Source organism: Giraffa tippelskirchi, chromosome 4 (assembly GCF_054371585.1).
Source record: "Giraffa tippelskirchi isolate mGirTip1 chromosome 4, T2T-mGirTip1v1.2.pri, whole genome shotgun sequence".
Lineage (NCBI taxonomy): Eukaryota > Metazoa > Chordata > Mammalia > Artiodactyla > Giraffidae > Giraffa > Giraffa tippelskirchi.
In genome coordinates, this window is record NC_137278.1 from 13,809,386 (window position 1) to 13,824,812 (window position 15,427).

At 56.6% G+C, this 15,427-nt stretch overlaps 1 protein-coding gene across 33 annotated transcripts in view; it reads right to left on the reverse strand.

Annotated features, from left to right (window-relative positions):
* Positions 1-1,630: 1,630 nt before the first annotated feature.
* Positions 1,631-15,427, reverse strand: part of DAB2IP (DAB2 interacting protein) — a 208,807-nt gene continuing 195,010 nt past the window's right edge. For 9 of the 33 annotated variants that reach the window (XM_081588776.1, XM_081588774.1, XM_081588773.1 and 6 more), the window contains 5 exons: positions 13,723-14,635; positions 12,912-13,064; positions 10,645-10,838; positions 5,494-5,581; positions 1,631-4,625 (listed from right to left, as the gene is read on the reverse strand). In XM_081588776.1, coding sequence (XP_081444902.1) covers positions 4,458-4,625; positions 5,494-5,581; positions 10,645-10,838; positions 12,912-13,064; positions 13,723-14,635 — 1,516 coding nt within the window. In that variant the 3' untranslated portion in view covers positions 1,631-4,457. Of the gene's footprint in view, positions 4,626-5,491; positions 5,582-10,644; positions 10,839-12,911; positions 13,065-13,718; positions 14,636-15,427 lie in introns of all 33 variants that reach the window. The other 24 variants (XM_081588783.1, XM_081588780.1, XM_081588778.1 and 21 more) reach the window with 6 other exon arrangements.

Sequence of the window (15,427 nt, forward strand, 5' to 3'; positions counted from 1 at the left end):
TTCCTGTCAGTAGAGTGGTGCTTGCAAAGGAAAAGAGATGACTGTATGTCATCAATATACCCTGTTTAATTAGAAATCTATTTCTCTTAAAAACCTAATCTTACTGATTCAATATTTTTTAAACTTTTCTGATAGAAAAACCAAGTAAACATTTTTTTAGTGATCTCTAGTTTTATTGCTTCAAGGTAAAAAATGTGGCCCAAATTGTTTCTTTGGCTGACTTTCTGAGGTTTTCCCATCTCGACATATGCAGTCACCTTTGGGTAATGTTCCAAGTATACTTGAAAGAAGGTGTGTTCTCCCTAGGGTAAGAGCTTGATGTATCCCTGCTTATAAACTTTATTAATTATTAAAATCCTCTGGGTTCTTAATGTTTCCTTGATCTGTCATAAACGAATACTGGTGGTGTGTTAGTCTCAAATGCAATTGTGTTTTTTGTCAATTTTTTTTTTCCTCTTGCATTTCTGGCTGTTTTTGCTTTCTATCCGATGCTCCTTAATCCACATGTGGAGGTTTGTGGCTCTTGTAGCTTCATTATAAGCGCCTCTGTCAACATGAAATGATTTTCCGGTTGCATCTGTTGCTGTTTCCTTGAGTTTTGTATTTACAGAGCATTGCCCCAGCAGAGGGACCAGGGTCAGCGGTGCAGAAGCATTGAGGTGGCCCATGGTTTGGCAATGAGGTGGTAAAGGTGTGACAGGTAAGCCAGGTGACAGAAGGCTGGGGAAAGGGCAGGCAGGAGGCAGGAGTGGAGACGGCAGGTCCCTGCAGACAGTACACTTTAAAAAACGCTGTCTGAGGGAAGAAAACCTGCCTGGAGCAGGTGATGAGCAGGTGGAGAGCTGGTGTTCTAAATGCTGTGAGCAGCAGCAGCAGGGGCTGAAGAGTGAGGAGGGATGAAAGCAAGGGGTGGCCAGGGCTGCCTCTCCCTTGCCACTGCAGGGAGGGAACAGTGAGGCAGGGGTGCCCAGCTGGTGGTGAGCCAGGGCGGAGGGTCACTGTGGCACCCCCAACCCCACCCCCACCCCGTGGGGTAGGATGGCAGCTCTCGGAGCATCTGGCTGGGAGGTCTGCTAAGAGGTACCATGGTGGAGAACAGGGCGGGAAAGCCTTGCTGGGAGGGCAGATGGGAGCCCAGGGGCCCGGTCTGAAAGGGGAATGTTGCTTTCCCCTGCAGTCCTCACCTTGCGTAGGTACGGCCGAGGGGCTTGGGTACTGGCTTGTTCCCAGCAAAGGCCCTGGCTTCAGCTTTGCGGGCAGGAAGGGGGTCACGCATTGGGGCTTCTCAGGTGTCAGAGGCTTGGGTTTATGTCTAGTTCAGTCACGACCTGCTAGTGACCCTGGACCAACCTCCTTCCCTCCTGGAGCCAGATTTCAGGGGCTGGGGCAGCAGAGTCTGGTAGGAGCTGGTGTCCACTACAGGGGAGTCCAGGGGGTCATGCTCTGGGGGACTAGAGGGAGGAAGAGACCCCAGACTTCCTTCCCGACCCTCAACTGCCACTGTGGTGAACTGACTGCTGGGGTCTCCTGGTACAAAACAGTGTCAGTCTATGACTTGGGAGTCACCCCACAACTCGGGAGTCACCCCTGGAAAAGCTCGAGACACAGCTGCATGGAGAGGCGAGTCAGGCTTAAAATAGCTAAATAAATCTTTAATATTTCTAATTGCAAATGTACAGAAATTGCACAGCCACACAGTCTTAGAACACCAACAACTTTCTCTGTACATTATTACATAGAGTCGCAGCTGGAGGGAGGCGCTCTGGCCAAGACTCCAACGTTTGCATTTTTTTCCTTTTCACATACTTACAAAAGGCAGGGTGGGAGGTGGAGTGGGGCTGGGGGAGCTAGGGGAGTGTGTAGAAAAAGAGGGGCTGTTTCCCTGGGGTCTGCCTTACGCAGACGGATGGGGTGGGAAGGGGTGAGAGGTGGACGCCGGGGCAGATGCTCTGCAGGGTCAGGGGGCGCCTGGAGCTCTGCCCTGGGTTCCCCACCCCCATTCTGGGCGGTTGGAAAGAGTCTTCACTTATAGGAAGTTTGGCAGTTTCCTTCACCCTAAACATAAAAGTTAGGCGGAAAGAGTCAGGCCTCTCTGTTGGCGGGAGAGGGCCGGGGGAGAGCCTTCTCGGGCAGGGGGGCTGGGCTCGGGTCCCCCGCCCTTCCTCATCCCGGTTCAGGGTGACCCAGGAGGGGGCGCGTGTTCCCCAGCCACCCAGATAGCACGCTGCAAAACCCCAACCCCCAGATCCCCGACCTCTGCCTCCTGCCCAATACTGTCCTCTAGATTAAAAATAAAATAAAAAACCATCGGAGAGCAGCGGTCCCGGGCAGCCCTCGGCAGCACCAGGACTGAAGGACTATGTACAACCATTGGGTGAAATAGTTACATTACAGTCAAACACCAAGAACATTTACAAAAATTGTCAGACTTGCAGTTCAGATAAAAATCTGTGGAGAGTCTGTACACTTTTACAGTTTTTGCACTAAGTAGATAAGGCTCTCGGCCCGAGAGCTCGCAACCCAGGCCAAGGGCCGCCAGCACCGGCTGCCACTGGCCTCTGGAGCCCGGCTGTGCAGGCCCTGGGACCCTCCCCCTGTATTGCTAAGAGGCGCTCAGTTCAGTCTGAGGTTGCTCAACGAGGCATCGGCGGGAGAGGGGTGGGGGGGCGGGTGGGGAGGATTCGCTGGGCAGAGGAGGGGTGAGTCGGAACAAGAGGTGGACGTCCCTGGGGCCAGGCCCTGCCTATGCGGACAGAGGAGTGGGGCAGGGCCTCCACCCCCAATGGCCTGCCTTCCTGAGGTCTGTGACCTTTCGGGGGGTCCTGCCCTCTCCCCACCAGCAGGTCTCTGGGCTAACTGAACTACAGGTTCCACCCCAGGACGGGGGTGCAGTGTGGTCTGAGCCACCCACCCCCTGTTGCTCCCCAACTCTGGGTCCTGGTGGAGCAGCTCCTGCCCCAGAGGCAGGAAGGGGTCTCCCCAGCTTTCCCACAGCTGAGAGCAGTCAGGGCGGCTCCTGGCTGCGGGATGGATGCCCCAGCTCTGGCCCCGAAATTCCCCAGGGTCAGGGGTGGGAACAAGGATGAGAGAGACCCAAGTTCCTGCCCACCTATGTCCCGCAAGGGCGGGAGCAGAGGGGGAGAGTAGGGAGGGCCCACAAGCTACAAAACAGCCTGGGGCTGAGGGAAACCGGCCCCAGCCGTGGGTTGGCCCCTCCCCTGTCTGCAGCGCCTGGGTCCTCGGTGGGCCCGGGAGGGTGAGGCAGAGGCCGGCCGCACGCACGGGGGCGGGTGCAGGCTGCCGCGGTCTTGGAGAGGGAGCAAGTCTAACATCCTCCAGGGCCGCTATTTCCCATGCAGTGCGCACGCTCAATTTAAAAGGCCCCTGTGTTCCAGCAAGCGAGCAAGCGGGCTTTTGTTTCTAATGCATACTGTGAAAGGAAAAAAAATCACAGTTATCCACCTTCTCAGGGCCTGTGGGCACTAGAATTCTTTTTCTAACCATCCACCAGAAAAGCTCAGCCTGTCTCTGGGGAGGGCGGGGGGTGCACCTGCTGGCCACTCCCTGCAGGGCCACCGTGCCGGCACGCGAGCTCTGGGAGACAGGCGGCCACTGCTACAGTGCCACCTGGGCCAGCTCTGCCCAGATCTTTGGCTTTGGGGGGGGCCCCAGCGCATCAGCCTGGGCCCCTGTGGCGAGGGAGGCTCTGATCTTCCCACGGGTACGAGGGCCCAGAAGGAAGAGCTGAGATCCTCACTGGGTCTATAGACTGTCTATTTGACAGAGTTAGAACGGGAGGGGGCGGGCCGAGGGGCTGGGGACAGGTGTAGGGGTGACGCCTCGGCTCCTCACAGCCAGGAAGGGGCCCCGAGCATGCATTGGCAGGTGCTCAGGGTGGAGACAGGCGGGGGGACACAGTGCTCTGGCAGCTCCGTCCTCCCCACCCTCTCCCCGCCTGCTGACCACCCTGTCAGCTTCTGGAACCGAGCGACAGGTCCCACAGGCCAGCGCCTGGCTGCCCAGGAGCCCTGGGTCCCTGGGAGGCAAGGGGAAGCCATGGCAGGAGGCCCTTGGCTCTCTGACCCTCCAACTCTCTGGGCGGCTCCCCCTGTGCAGAGGAGGGGTGTCGGGGGGTAGGGGGGTACATGCACTCGGCCAGGTCAAGGAGGAAAGGGCACACACACCAAGTTCAACACCCAAAACAGAGACACTGCGGCAGGCCCCTGCCCCCGCCAGGCTGCACCCACTCCCCAGCCTGCACCCAACATGCTTCTCGGGGGAGTGGGCCGGCGTCCCCCGCTCGCGCTGCGTCAGTCTCTTGCGGTTCCCTCTGCGGCTGCCTCCTGGGCCGCGGGTGGAGGGGGGAGGCGAGCCTCGGCCTCTGGCCCCCTGGCGCTGCTCCTCCCCAGGCTGGGACCCCGCCCTGGGCCACCAGAGTCCTCCCCTCCTCGGGCAGGTTAACAATTGCTGCTGTTTCGGAACTCGCCGTTCTCAGTAATCTGCAATTTGGTGGGGTTGGTGGGGGAGAGGCCGTTACGGGCTTGCATGCTGTACCTCTCTTTGAGCTGCGTCAGGGCGCTCATGAGGCGCGCGTTGGCTGCGTCCAGTGAGGCGATGCGCTTCTCCTGTGGGACAAAGAGGGTGTCAGGTGGGGTTGAGGGCTGCTGGCCCCAAGGCGGGGGGGATCTGTGCTGGGAAAGGGGTCTCCCCGGAGCTGTGGCTGCCTACAGGGAAGAAGAGCGCGGAGGGAGGTGGCCTGGAGGACACCGCCTGTGAGCACAAACACCGAGGATGCAGAGTTTCTGAAGCCGGGAGGAGGCAGCTCGCCCTCATGGAAGAGGACCTCGCTGAGCCTGCCTTCCTCGTGTCTCTACCGCATTACCTGCTTCTCAGCCCAATGAGTGGCCCTAGTGGTGCCAAGTACCAGCTCCTTGAAGCCCCAAGGGCAGGCACCCTCACTCATGTGTGTGTGCATGTGGGTGTGGGTAACACAGAGGTCACAGCTCCCATCAGCCTGTGCAGTTTCCTGACTGAGCAAGGCTTGGCCCTGGAGAGGAAAAGGGCACAGACCTGGATGAAGGAGACCGGAAGCCAGTCTCTCAACTGCTATCACCCCTCAACACAGTTGGGAAGCCAAGGGTCTGAACAAGAGCTCCCTTGCTCCCTCTCCCCAGCCTGCTGTCACCCTAGCCTTCCCCATTCCCCTCCCAATAGCTTCTACTCTGGTCAGAACACCTGGTGAAAGGTAATCAATCCCTAACTAAGCTGCCCAAGCAGGGGCGGAGTGGCCCCGCCCTTTTCAAAGCCTGTCCTAGTGAGCTTGTGGTCCACTGAGACCCTTGACTCTGACTCCTGGGGCAGAGATCCCGATCGCCTATCCTTCTTCGCTTCTGCAGTGGGGTATGACCGAGGATGTGAAGAAGCCAAAGTCACCCCCTCCTAATCCCAGGTCCTTTAACACCTGTGGCTGTCCAAAAGGCCAGAGCCCCACACCTGAGCATCAATGATCTTCTGTTTGGAGTCTACAGCTGCTTGCATCTCTGCATGGTCCTTCTTCAGCTCCTCCTCCACTGACATCAACCTGTTACCGGAGACAAGGACAGTCAGGCCGGCATTTCAGGGTGCAAGTGAGGGGGTGAGTGTGGGGCCTCGTGGGAACAAGTCATCACACCCTCACAGAGGGGGACACACTAGGAGAGCCCCTCCTTGGGCCACAGACTCACCTCCCACACTTGCCAGGGACGGAGGCCCTCCAGCTGGCCTCCACTACCTGACACGGGCTGAGCCTGCTCCTTCCTTACATTTCACCCGCCCCAGATTCTGTCCCCAAATCCCCAGAAGCCCTGGGCACGGCCCCCTTCTGATGGGTTGGGTGGGTATTAGATCCTCATGCACCCCAAGGCCAAGCAAGTGCTGTCACATCATAAGACCTCTGGTTTGAGTGGGGAACAGAGGGCCTGCAGGGCTCGAGAACTTTCTCCACCCACTCTATTCATTGAGGCTGCACCAGGTACTCGAGGTGGCAGGATGAGGCCACAAGGTGCAGGCACACAGGTGGGAGGCAGCAGCTGCCCTCTGCATGGGGAGCTGGGGAGCCATGGGAACAGAGAAAGGGGAACAGCTAACCATCTTGGAGGGTGGGGTGCAGATGCACACGCCGAACGGGACACCGAAGGACAAGCAAGGTCTGCTGGTTGGGGAACGAGCTGGGACGACATAAGGATCACGATGTCCAAAAGTGCAGAACGAGGGCCAGCGTGGGCCTGTTGCCAGCTGCTCCTGCCCTGAGACCCTTCCTGGCTCATCCTGCTTCTCTCTCACACACCTGGCAGTCACTGCCGATCACTCCCAGCTTCCGACTATACTCTCTGGGTCTGCATTCTAGCTCCCTGGCCACTGCTCTGGAGACGCCTTGTCCTGTCTGCCCTGAGGACCTCAGGCGCCCCAGGGCTCTGCCTCAGCCTGCCTTTCTTCTTGCCCTACGCTCTTCTCAGATGAGTTCACTTACTGCTTTATTTGGGCTTCCCAGCTGGCTCAGGGGTAAAGAATCTGCCTGCAATGCAGGAGGCGCGGGTTTGATCCCTACGTTGGGAAGATCCCCTGGAGGAGGACATGGCAACCCACTCCAGTATTCTTGCTGGGAAAATCCCATGGACAAAGGGACCTGGTGGGCTACAGTCCATGGGGTTGCAGAACAGTCAGACACAACTGAGCACGCACAGCTTTCCTTCTGTCTGCCCGCGGGACTCCTCCGGTGCAGCACAGCATCTAACTCCTAGGCGAGCCCTCAGTCCATCTCACAGCAGACGCACAGGAAGCTCAATGGGGCAGGGGCAGGTACCACACAGGACTGTCATGAAAAGCCAATGGGATCGGGGTTGAGGAGGAAGGGGTGTGGGATCCTGCCAAGGTCGGGGTGGGGGTTCCTTTGTCACAGGAACATAAGACACTGAGCAAAGCCTGGATGAAGACGAGGAGGTGGAAGCAACGGAGGAAGTGGGAGAAACTTCTGTTCCCAGCTATGGTGGAATAATAGGCACTGGATTCAACCTCCTGCCGCGGAAACACCAAACTAGAAAACGGGACAAAATATATGAAACAAAGGTTTCCAGACACTGAAAAACAGGCAGTGCAGTAGGGCACATGACTCCCGAGAGATGGGAACACGTGAGGGGAGCCCCGCCCACTGCTGAGAGTGTCCAGGCAAGCAAAGGGCGGAAGTGGTCACAGAGTCAGCATACCCGGGAGGCTGGGGGGCTGGGGTGGGGAGGATGAGACGGTGGTGGTGGAGGACGGGAGGGCGGCGGGGGTGGAGTGGAGAGGAGAAAAAGCAGAGAAGACTCTACCTATCTCCTGAGGGGTCCCCTTGGGGCTTTGGCTGAGAACTGGTCTGCATGCTGGTGAGAAAACAGGCCAGAGCCACTGGAAAGGAATACACAAAACTACCCCTAAAATAGTTTACGATCCCTCCAGGCAGTAAAAACACTCCTGTGTTAGTAAACACAGGAGGCATCAGTAGAATCCCCAGAAGGAAACTGCCTCAACAGCAGAACCAGAATAGCTCTGGACTAAAGACTACCCAAGACCCACCCCAACAGAGCTTACAAATAAACCTCGAAAGAATGAAACCGACTCTTTCAACTTCATTGTGTCCCAGAACAAAGCCCTCAGGTACTTAAAGGAACACAAGACATCCAGCAGCTATGTAAAAAAAATCACAATGTCTGGCATCTAACCAAAAATCACCAAGCATGCAGAGAAGTAGGAAAACATAACCCTTAACCAGGAAGAACATCTATCAAGACAGACCTGGAAATGTCAGACGACAGGATGAGTAGACAAGGACATTAAAACAACTGTTGTAAATACATTCTACGTGCTCAAGAGAACCAAGGAAAGCATGAGCAGGATGAGAAGAGAAATGGATGGGATTTAAACCAAACTGAAAGTTTAGAGGCAAAAAATACATCTGAAATGAAAAAAAGTACTGGATAGGAGTAACATATTAGACACTGAACAATGAATGAACTTGAAGACACACTGTAACAATCTAAGATAAAACATAGGAGAAAAATTTAAAAAATAAAACAGCACCAGTAGGACTTGGAACAATATAAAGAAGACTAATATACATGCAATGAGAATTCCAGAAAATAGCCTGGGGAGGCAGAACTCTACACCCACAGATCCAAGAGCTTAACAAACTCAAGAAACATGAAGAAAACATGTCAAGGCACTTCATAATCAAATTGTTGGCAATCGACGATAAAGAAAAAAAATCTTTAAATCAGACAGAGGAAAAGTGATATCAATACATTAAGTACAGAGGAACAAAAATACTATCAGGTCCCTGCTATTATAGCTCACGTAAGGGCAAAATCTTGTCCACTGCTAGTTTTGGTAAACAGCCACACCACGCACATTCTTCTAAAACAGCAGAGATACATAGCTGTGACAGACATCCTATGGCCTGCAAAGCCTAAGTATCTATTATCCACCCCTTACAAAAAGTTTCCAACCTCTGCCCCTCATGCAACAAGATATAGCTAATATGCCAATAAAGGAGGTAAGATGGAATCATAAAAAGTCTAGAGTCGGACACGACTGAGCGACTTCACTTTCACTTTTCACTTTCATGCATTGGAGAAGGAAATGGCAACCCACTCCAGTATTCTTGCCTGGAGAATCCCAGGGACGGGGGAGCCTGGTGGACTGCTGTCTATGGGGTTGCACAGAGTCGGACACGACTGACGTGACTTAGCAGCAGAAGAGAGCAGGAAAAGGAACAGATGGTGCAAAGAGAAAACAAGTAGCAAGATAATAGGTTTAAACATAATTATATTGACAATTACATTAAATGTAAATAGTCTAAACATTCCAACTCAAAGGCAGAAACTATCAGATTAGATAAAAAGCAGGAACAATAAGGTGTCTGTGATAGAAACTCACTTTATGTAGCGAGTGAGGGACATAGCTTTGTTGAAAGTATAAGGATGAAAAAGAATATAACGGGCTAATGTCAATCAAAAAAGTTAAGGGTAGCTGTATTAATATCAAAGTGGACTTCACAGAAAGGAATATTATGAGGGATAATTATGAGGAAATTATGAGGAATATTACGAGGTGATTTTATAGCGATGAAGGGGTCAGTTCATCAACAGCACATAATAAGCCTAAATCTGTATGCACCTAAAAATAAAGTTTCAGTGACTATAAAGTAAAAACCAACACAAATGAAAGAAGAAATAAATTCGTAACTATGATTAGAAACTTTATTATCCTTTTCTAAATAACTAGCAGAACAGTAAATAAGTACACAGAAAAACCACTAAAGATACAGAAGACCTGAACAACACTATCAACCAAATTGACCTAGTTGACATTTATAGTAGGGAGGAAATACACCAGGACTGGGTAGTAGAAATAAATGTTAAGTAAGCCACTGAATTCAGGAAAAGATGCATCCCTCAGAGAACCAGGTGAGAAGGAAGTGGTTAGGTTGAAAAGTGTTTCCTTTTTTGGAATCACACACATGAGGTGAGCCAAGAGCAGAGTTGGCACTTAAGTGAACAGTGGGTCCTTTGTCACCCCAGTTACAGGCCCTCTGCTCATGCTAACCATTTTATAAAGAGGAATCCCACAGGTAAATCAAGTAAACAATAATCAGGAGCAGAGTAACAGGTAGTGTAAATAGGAGGAATTAAGGAAGGATTTTTTTTATAGTGGACAAAGCATGAGGCCAGGTTGGGAAACATATTTACTGCACACCTGCTAAATCTATGCTGAGGACAGATTCCTGTACCATGGAAACTAACATGTAAATGCACACTGTCTCCTCACACTTGGTATTACTGCCATAAAGAAGGATGCTACACCTCGACCACACTCCCTGCTTACAGACAGGGGCAGAGGGGGAGAGAGAGGCGAATCAACACGGAAATAAAGATAAGGCGTCAATAAAGATGAGAGTCAGCATTGAAGTCACTGGTCCACCTGAAAATCTTCCTGCATAACCCATAGGCACCTTAAAACTCAACATACCCAATACTGGCCCCACTTCTCCCCCTCCCTAACCAAACCGCTCTTCTTCCAAAGGTCCTCACCTCGGTAACTGGCACCATGACACACCCGGATGCTCTTGGTAAAAATCAGGGTTATTTTGTATACTTCCCCCCCTCACTCCCATCCTCACCGCTGCATGTAACTGACATGCATCCCTACTTCCCCTGCCCTGGACTGGATGGGTCCTCATTGTGTTTCCTGGCACCCACTTCCCCCTGCCCCCCCAACCCCTGCCGCCATCCAGCTTCTAAACTCTCCTGTGAGTGTTCACTAAGAAAACGTGACTCCCCAGGGGGGCCCCAGGCCCTCTGCACGCTGCCTTGGCTGACGTCACTTCTGCCAGGCCACCTTTACACTCCACCATCAACCCACGCTGTACCACGGGGGCGCCCTGCACTCCAAGCTCCCACCCTCCTCCAATCCCCACCGCCTCAGACTCTTCTCCACACTCAGCTCATCAAGACAGCTGAGCAGCCCGTCCCTGGGATCCAGGGCCTCCTGGAAGGCAGTGGGCAGGTCTGCCCCTCTGCACGCGCGGGGCCACGACTGGGCCCGGAGCAGGGACCGGCCAGCCGCCCTCACCTGCTGATGATGCCCTTCATCTGGATGTCCTTGTCCTCCTGCTGCCGTCGCAGCCGCTCCTCGCCCTCCTCTAGCCGTGCCTGGTACTCCAGCACCAGCTTCTGGGTTGTCTCCTCCTGGCACTTGAACAGGGTCTCGTACTCCTCCAGCTTCTTGGTGGAGATTCGCAACTTGTCCTGCAGCACTGCCAGGTCCTGCCAGGAGGGCAGCGTGCCACGGGCACAGCACCCAGGACAGAAAGCACAGGCTCATGAGCCCAGTGGGAGGCAGCCTGGCTCGGAATGCCCCAGGGGTCATCACCAGCCCAGCCCAGTTCACACAGTGGGGAGACGCCCAGGGACCCCAGCCAGAGCTGGGGGTATGAGGTGAGACTCAACGCCTGGCCCCCATCCAGGGCTCTCCCACCCCCAAGCCTGACCTACAGCTATGAACAGGATGAAGACTCAAACCCAGATCTCAGAAGTAAGGGTCTTGAGCTTCTCCTAATAAACAAAGGTAAACCTCTCCTTGCAAAGGTAAACAAAGGAAATCAGAGCACTTTGAGAGGTGGGGGCTCTACAGGAGGGGAAACTGGGGTCCAGAAGGGAAGTGAACCAGTCACATGGGGAGTAGAGTGACTAATGGGGTGAGATACTAGCCTCCCAGCCTCCATTTGACCTTAAAGTCATGGCGAGTTGCATGGCAAGTGTGGGGAGAGATTAAAGGCAAAGTGGTCCAGGGCTCGCTGAGTCTGACTCAGCCTGGCACTCCCAGGCTTTGGGGAAGAGGACAGATGTGTAAATTAGCAAGAGAAGCAGTGAGCTAGCAGGTCGTGTGAACTGAATAGAGGGGAAGGTGGGGTCAAGGCCAGAATCAAAGGGTCAGAAGCGGGAGGTGGGGCCCGGGTGCCCCAAGAATCCAGGGAGTGGGGAAGCAAGAAGGGCCTCTCCTTGGGACTCCCTCATCAGTAAAGGGTGGCCCAAAGGTCAGGAGGTGGCAAGGCTAACTCCTGAAACACAGCTGGTCCCAGAGGAGAGCCCACCTCGGGGAGAAAAGGCCCATCATGGGTTTTCTGCTCAGAGTGGTGTTGGGAGGGCCCTCCCTGGCACAGGCAGGACCGGGTGTCCAAGGAGTTCAAGGCAACTCCAGGATCCACCTGCCAGGGTTAACAGCAAAGAAAGTAAGAGAAACAGCAGCTCCCTGGGCCAAGGAACAAGGGAAGAGAACACGCCAGCTGCAGCCTGAACCCTGAAATCCTTCGAGCCATCCCTGTAACTCACATGTGGAAATGGAGTCTCAGAAAGGCGCAGAGCCTGGAGTGAGGTGGGCCCTCCTTGCTCTCCAGCCAAACTCCGGCTCTGGGAGCACTGTGCCCCATGTGCCCTGGTCCCCTTCACGTAATAATGGTGGAAGCAGGTGGATGCGGTGGATCAAGGAGGGGGATGGTGGAGGCGGCGGAATGCAGCATGGACATGGACCCAGGCCCAGGCCGGTGGGAGGGAAAGCAAACACCCTGACTTGTGTGCCCTCACCCAAGAGGCTGCGACAGGCTTTTCCGGAGCCAAGGGGAGTGCGGGCACCCACGGCACAGGGGCAAGTGGCTGCTGTTCTGCGGGGCCTTGTGGCAATCTGAGCTTTGGCCTCCAGGAGGAGATGAGGGGTCTAGGGCAGTTGCCATATTAACTAGAAGAATTCTGGAGAACAGAAGCACCCCACTGCCCACTATATGCTAGATGTAATCTAGGGCTGGGGTTTGGAGGTTTTAGGACCGATACTTTCCCCCTAGAAGGAAGAAAACACCTCCAGGCCATCTGCCACCACCGCCCCCTGGCTTTCTCCTCCAGACCCTGGTGGAGAGCAGGATGCAGAGCCAGGCCGCGGGCAGAGACCATTCCAGAGCAGAGGGTCCTGGCGATGTCCCCTCCCCGCTGTCTCCTCTGCCTCTTGGTGCATGAGGGCTCTATGCAAGTCTCGGGCACCCCTGAGCCCCAAGTCCTGGATTCTCCTCAAGCCCCAGGTGCTCAGAAGCTTGGCTGCCCAGTCACTGAGGGAATGTGCTTCCTGGAGTCTGATTCAACACAGTTCCTGGGCAAGCCTCACGTGCAGCCCATAGAGGAAACCTCAGGCTTAAGCTCAATCCTCCAAATTCCCCTGACTGCCATCCTGACGTGGGACCAGGGGTTGGGGGGGGACTGGCCATGTTCAGGGCTCGAGGGGAGAGAGGGTCCTGCCGGCCACTTCGGGGAGGCAGCTCACCCCTGCCCAAGTGGCCAGGGTCCGGTTTTTACCTTTTCTGCTTGGCTGAGTTCCTCCTTACTCCTCAGCCTGTCCCTGTGAGGGGGGTCTGGACCCAGGCCCTCATCTTCTAACAACTGCGCATTCATGGTCAAGAGCCAGGCAGCCGTGCGGTCCAGGGCATTGGGGCTCACGGGTGAAGGGCCCTGCGATGAAACACAGCGGTGAGGGACCCGGGGGCGGGGTTTGGGGGAAGGGGTGGGGAGGGGGTGGTCCCGGGGGCGGCACAGGGACAGATGGGCATCTCTGATGCAGCTCCCGGCCCGGGGAGTTTCACCTCCTAGACGCAGCCTGAGGCCGTCAAGAGCTGGGGTGGGGGGGAGCCTAGCTGAACATGGCTTCTCTGCCGCCTAGGGCAGAGCGAGTGGGCTTGGCCTGGCAGGTCGGTGTCTAACACAAAGTACCCATAACTCTGTGCAGAGCCCTGAAGACCAGCTCAGAGCAGGAGGGGGACTGGGGGCCACGTGGACTCCTACCCTGGGTCGGGCTTTAACAGGCTTTGGAACTGGAGATGGGCAGACAGATCCCTCTTTCTCCCTGACCCCAGGTGTCTCTGGGGAAACTGGTAGAGGGACCCCAGCCACAGTGAAGCTAGTTCACAGGATTTAAGCAAGGGCCACTGGGGGGTGTCACGGGAAGTAGCTGGTGGGATGGGGCTGACTGCGGCATCATTCAGCATGGGATGGCAGCTGGGTGCGGGTGGAGATGACGTGACCGGGAGGAGCAGCACGACGTGGGGGGTCAGCCCGCCCCCCAGGGGGGTGGCCAGAGTCCGGCCTGCCCTCTCCGCCCAGCAGCACTGACCTGCTTGTGTGCCACGCGAGGCTTCAGCTCAGGGCTATCGCCCTTGGAGGACGAGGACTGTTGCCGCAGCCGGGCTCCGGGCCCAGCCCAGTCGGGCGAGGCCGAGGCCAGGGTCCCGCTCGAGGGCCGTGGGTACTGCAGGGTGCTCAGCAGGGTGGGCGGCGTCCGGCCGCGGGGTGCGGGAGGCGGTGGCGGGGGTGGGGGCGGCGGCTGGTCGATTCTCCGCTGGGGGCCGGCGCTGTTCTGCCGGGGCACCGTGGGCTGCCCGCCCTTCTCGGTCATCGACACCTGCCGCCGCGCCAGCTCCCCGGGGCGCCGGCCCAGCTCTTCGGGGGCGGCGGTGGCGGCGGTGGCAGCACTGCTGCTGAAGCTGCCCAGCTTGGCGGCAGCTGCCAGCTCTTCGCTGTTGCTGTGGGAGCTCAGGGAGCTGTGGCCCTCGGAGCCCGAGTCGCCGAGGCCGCGGGGCGACAGCGGCAGGCCTGCCGCCATCTGGTACACGGGATTCTGGAAGGACAGCGGTGCCAGGAGCTGGGGCCGGCCCGGCGCACCCTCCGACGTGCCCGGCGTGGTGGGCGTCTGGCCTGCTCGCCGCACCGTGGCCAGCCCTGCCAGGCTCACGGGGGCCGCCCGGGCTGGCCACCCGGCGACCAGCTGAGTCGCGGGCGCCTGGCCGTCGGTGGCGAGGGCGTCGGGGCCTGCCGGGGAGCCCGCCTCCCCATCTAGCGCGCGGGCGTCTTGGAGGTCCACCATGGACAGGCTCTTGCCGCCGTTGGCCATCTGAAGATCGGGCTCGTTGGCTTCCGAGTAACTCGAGCTGCGGGCAGGTGAGGGCTGGACCCCGGAGGACCTTGTGACAAAAAACAAGTCCTTGTTTTCGGGGGTTGGAGACGGTAACCGGGTGAAATCTATCAGACTGCAGGGAGACAAGCACACACAGGGAAAGAAGGGGGAAGAGAAGAACTGTGAATGCGGCCCAGGCGGGTCCCGACCAACTGAGAGCCCCGCCAACCTGCCGCCCCGGTGGCCTGAGCCAGGGAAGGGGGAAGGGGGGAGCAGGGAAGAGAGAGGAGGAGGGAAGGGGAGGGGAGGGGAGCGGGTGGCAAGAAGGGGAGAGTCCTGGGGCACAGCTGCGAAACCAAACCGCAGCCACTGAGCCTGGCAAAAGCCACCACCAAGGTGCGGGGCGGATGGCTGCTCCTATACGGAACCGTGGCACTAGAGGCCCGAGCTCCCAGCACCAGGCCAGGCTGCCTAGCAGCGGCCCTTTCCCTGCTCAGCGCGGCATCTTGGGACAGTAGGTTCTGGGGCCTGGGGTGCTCTGGAAAATTCCCCTGAGCTAAATCCAAACCCACAAGGCAGTGGCTCTCTGCTACCCGAGGGTCCTGCCCCGGGAATGATGACTTCAAAGCCACGGGGGGCTCCCTCTGCCTCTTCCCTCCCGTCCCTCGTCAGGCTGCTCACCGAAGAGGGGGGCCCTGTGCTGAGAGAAGCCTCCACCTGCAGCCTCCTACTGCCACCCCTTGTCTGACTGGCAGGCGGGGGCTGGGGCTTCCGGCAAAAAATAAAAAACAAGGTATCAGAGGAGGATCCTCACGGAATGACTCAGGCGGGGAAGGTCTGCACCTGCAGCCGTAAGCCACGTCCCCCACTCTCCACTCCAGTCCCCCAGCCTCTCCCTGGCCCCTTTCAGGAAGCCGGCTCCTTG